Source organism: Mandrillus leucophaeus, unplaced genomic scaffold, assembly GCF_000951045.1.
Source record: "Mandrillus leucophaeus isolate KB7577 unplaced genomic scaffold, Mleu.le_1.0 Scaffold420, whole genome shotgun sequence".
Classification (NCBI taxonomy): Eukaryota; Metazoa; Chordata; class Mammalia; order Primates; family Cercopithecidae; genus Mandrillus; species Mandrillus leucophaeus.
This window is the reverse complement of record NW_012104477.1, coordinates 1,113,938-1,118,427: the sequence shown is the minus strand read 5'-3', so window position 1 is coordinate 1,118,427 and position 4,490 is coordinate 1,113,938. Positions and strand designations below refer to the sequence as shown.

At 51.5% G+C, this 4,490-nt stretch overlaps 1 protein-coding gene across 1 annotated transcript in view; it reads left to right on the top strand.

Moving 5' to 3' along the window:
* Nucleotides 1-419: 419 nt before the first annotated feature.
* The window catches only part of OTOG (otogelin), a 117,976-nt gene continuing 113,905 nt past the window's right edge, over nucleotides 420-4,490 (top strand). Inside the window, exons 1-3 of the mRNA XM_011992963.1 lie at nucleotides 420-513; nucleotides 972-1,032; nucleotides 1,196-1,256. Coding sequence (XP_011848353.1) covers nucleotides 420-513; nucleotides 972-1,032; nucleotides 1,196-1,256 — 216 coding nt within the window. The remainder of the gene's footprint in view (nucleotides 514-971; nucleotides 1,033-1,195; nucleotides 1,257-4,490) is intronic.

Sequence of the window (4,490 nt, the reverse complement as noted above, 5' to 3'; positions counted from 1 at the left end):
TCTGTAAAAGGAGAGGATAGGGTCAGACTCATACCCGCATCTTGGGTCTCTGGTATTGGGCTTCCAGGACCCAGGTAAGGGGAGCTGGAGTTTGCACAGGCTACCTCTTTGCTCCCCTAGAGAATTTAGGGCTGAATAATTTGAATCCAACCTCCCCTGGGGAGGCATAGCCACAGGCCAAGAAGAGCAGAGGCTGGGTTATGGACAGGAGCCTAAATTATGGTAATAAGCTGAGCACTCCTGTCACTCTATAGTTCGGGGAGGAGCTGAGAGCCTGGGAGGAGGGGCTGAGGGAGCTCTGGGGCATGAGAGCAAGAGGGACCTCAGCTGCAGAGTGGAGGTGTGACCCTGCCTTGGCCCGGGGAGGCACCTCGGGAGGCTGGCCCTGCGCTCAAGTCCCCTGATCCCCTCGCGTCCCTATGGGAGTCCTGGCGTCTGTGCTCTGCTGGCTGCTTTGTGTCTGGCTGCCCTGGGGTGAGCCGGCAGCCGAGTCCCTGCGGGTGCAGCGTCTCGGTGAGAGGGTTGTGGACTCAGGGAGGTTGGGGGCTCGAGGAATGAGAAATGTTAAAGGAATGAGGAATGGGCCGGGGCAGGTTGGAGAGAGGGAGGAAAGAGAGGTTTGAGGGACAGCAGAGGGACCCCCAGGAGGAGCGGTCAGGGTAGGAGGGACCCCGAAGCCAACAGAGGCAGGCCTATGACCTTGAGGGGAGATTCTCAAGCGAGGCTGGGTGGAAGAGACCTGAGATGGGGAACTAGAGAGTGCTAGGGGCCAAAGAGTGAGAGGAAAGGGGGAGATCCTGGCTGGAGAAGGGTCATCAGGAAGGGAGAGGAAGGATTTGAGAAGGCTGCAGGGAGGGAGAGTAGGGGAATGCCCAGTAGTGTGGGAGAGCCTTTCTAGCAGTGCGGCCAGATGATGGGAGGCCCCAACAAAGAGAAGCACAATTTGAGTGGAGAATAATCCCCCTACCCAGCCGCAGCACCCGCTCCATGGGGCAGTGCAGAGCCGCAGCCAGAGCCAGCCGGGGAACCCAGGTGAGTAGGTTGAGCTGTGGCGGCCCCACCCACAGCTCCCATCTGTATTTCTGGCATCAGCCACCCCAGGGCTTTAGCACTTAAGGTGGGATAGGCCTGGGGACTGCAGGGAGGCATAATCCATCCTAGCTCGTGATCCATGCCAGACTTGTTTTGCCTCCAGCAGCAGCCACCAGGAGGTGACCCTTGCCATGGGAGACACCGTTACCGTGATGGGAGGCCAGGTAAGGGGGGTCTGGGGAGGGGGCTTCATTGGGCAGGAGCTCACGTCTGTCTGGATTTGAGGCTGGCAGGGAGCTCTGTAGATTACAGGAGGGGTCTCTGGAGTTGTTCAGAAGGGAACAAACAGGTTCCTGGTATGTGTCTGAGGTGTGCAAGTTCATAAATCCCTTCTATTCTTTTTAATCTCTTGGGGGTCTGTAGCCCACTCTTTTTTTTTTTTTTATTTTGGGAGAGGTGGGCACCAGGGCTCTTTCAGGAGAGAGCTGAGCTCTCCCTTCTGGCAGGTAAAACTAGAAAGATGAACGTTTAGAAGTATGGAGTTCTCTTTTCCCTGACTGACCTGCGAAGGCCCTCAACCGTGTCAGAGGCCCCTCTCCATACCCTGAGCAGAGCCTCAGGAATGCAGGCAAGACGAAAACTAGGCCATCTGGTGGAAGGTGCAAGGAAGGTTTGGTTGAGAAGCAGAGCCCTGAACTCTTATCCTTTGAGCCTTTTTATTTCCTTTTTTTTTTTTTTTTCTTGATTCGGGGTCTTGCTCTGTGACACAGGCTGGAGTGCAGTGGCATAATCATAGCTCGCTGCAGCTTCGACTTCCTGGGTTCAAGTGATCCTCTTGCCTCAGTTACTTGAGTAGCCAGGACTATAGGTGTGTGCCACCAGGCCTGGTTGACTTTCAGTATTTTGGGTAGAGACAGAGTCTCACTATGTTGCCCAGGCTGGTCTTGAACTCCTGGCCTCAAGTGATCCTTCTGTGTCAGCCTCCCAAAGTGCTGGGATTAGGCATGAGCCACTGAGCCCGGCCTCTATCCTTTGAGTCTTGACCATTCCATTGCCCATCTTCCCAGGGTCCTCTGTGTTTGTGGAAGAGGCGGCAGTTTTGTTTTCTCCCTTTGGCAAACTTCTTTGGTCTCTGGATCAGGTGACTCAGGTCTACTTTCTAATCCTGGCCCACATTTGTCTCCCTCTTTCTATAACTACAGATGGACTATAAATTCCACCCACCTGCAGTTAGGTCTCCCAAAGCAACTGAGCCTCCGCTCAAGTGCCCCAGCCCCAGTGGTCAGCTCTGGGGAGCCCCTTGAGCCAGCAGGTTGGGGAGAATCGTTTATAACAGCAATGAGTCCCAACTCCTGCCCTTTGGAAATAGACATGAAGGCCCCAAGATGGAGTGAGGGGGGATGGTTTGGGCGTGCTTCTTCTCTGATGTGGATTTCCTGGGTCTTTTACTTCTTCTTTGCCCACTCTTCAGGCCCTAAGATTTAGAATCACAGTCAAATACCATTTGAGTTGGAAGGTAATGGAGTCATTTTTTTGTAGGTAGGGAAGCTGAGGTGGGTGGATGACTTGCGGGGGCCTCACAATGAGCTGGTGGAGCAGTCTCCTGGCAGAGCCAGGCCACACACACAGGACTTCAGGAATCCCTGTGTTTTAGTGGGGGAGATGACCCTTCTCCAACACTTCAGTTCCCGGCAGGCATCCTCCCGTGCTGGTTTCCAGAGTAGGCATCCCCCCTTTTCCTTGGGGAAGGGTCATAAGTGAGTGGATGAGGCAACCTGGGGAGGTTTCTCACACTGCTCCTTAGAGCAACAAGGAATTAAAATGGCCTCCCTCTAAGGTGACAGGAGTTGGGGAGTGGGGGACTGAGGCCCATGTACCAGGGATACTTCAAAGGCTCCTGTTTGGAATGCCCTCTTCAAGAAGTGGGGGTGGGCCGCAGACCAGTAGGCAGCCAATCTTCACTTCAGTGCTGTCCTGCTTCTACAGAGCTCAACCATTTTCTAGAGAATTCTTGTAGACAGGGGTCCATGAACTTGGGTGGGGGAAAATAAAAACCCATTGTTACTTACAGAAACCTCAATCCAACTGAAATTCAGCATCCCTTTCAGTTATTATTATAGTCTACAAACCACAAGAGTATTTGCAGTGTTTTTGACTGTCACCAATAGACATCACAGATATTTTCCAACCACTTATAGTTGTTGCTATCTCAAGATATCATTTATGTTCATTATTACTTCAAAATTTTGGCAGGGATAAGGCCCACTGCTAGATCTTTTATTTAATGAGTTATTAAAGAAGCACAAATATTACTAAATTACACATTTTATAAAATATTTTCATAAGATGACATGCGATATAAGTGATTTCCTTTGTAACCTTATCCTTTATTTTGTGTTTTTAAAAGCATTATCCTGAGAAGGTGTCCACATAGGTTCACTGGATTATCAAAGGGGTTCATGGCATGAAAATGATTAAGAGTACCTGATTGATTAGCCCCTGAAGGCTAATCATTTGGACAGGATTTAAGGAATCCTTTAGAAAATGGCTTTGACTCTTTGCATCTGGGGTTGTCTCATCCTCATAACTCATTTATCTGAGAAGCCACATCTGAAGTGGGAGTGCAGACTGAAGACACGAAGACTGAGTTTAATTACAGCTCTCTGGTGGCTACAGGATGTGGGTTATTTCCTGTGACCCTGCCCTCTCCTATTTCCTGTCGTCTCTGAGGGCCCCGTAAGATAGGTTAGTACCCGGGTGGGAAGCCTGACTCCTGGGGCTGGGCCTGGGTCGGCTGGGTAAGGATTGCTAGGGAGAATCCAGGAACCAGCGACCAATGTAGGTGAAGACACCGAAATCTGGCTAAGATGTCAGAAAGATCTTGAAGATGAAGGGTGTGAGCGTCAGGGATGAGGTGGCCAGGCTGTGCCTGCCAGGGTAGGGTCAAGAGCTGAGGTTAGCTCTAGGCAACAAGGGTCTGAATATTTCCTACGTTCAAGTCCTTTGCCAGATGACAACGAGGGAGGATGACATGTGAGGTAAGTACCTACAGTGAGATTTGTGGCTTGTTGGCCCTGTGAACAAGCACATGAGCTCCACGAGGGCAGGGACTCTGCTCTGTTCACTGCACCTAACACGATGCTTGGCACATGGTTCTGGAGATGTTGTACAAATGAGGCTGAGCCTCTGAGGGAGGAGGAGCCAACTGTGCCCAGGATGCCTGTACCAGGTGACATCAGACACCTTGGACTGGAGTTCCCAAGGGCCACTGTCTAAGTCATCTAGCCATGTGGTGACTGAACACCCATGTTGTTAGACAGTCCTGATTTCAGGCGGTTTATGTCTGGAGGACCATGCTCTGGGAGTTCTGTCTGGAAAATAGGGCTTCTTAGCCACATTTGGCCTGTCTCCTCCTTAGACCTGAGGTGTCAGGGCAGGAGTCCTGACTGGGAGCTGAG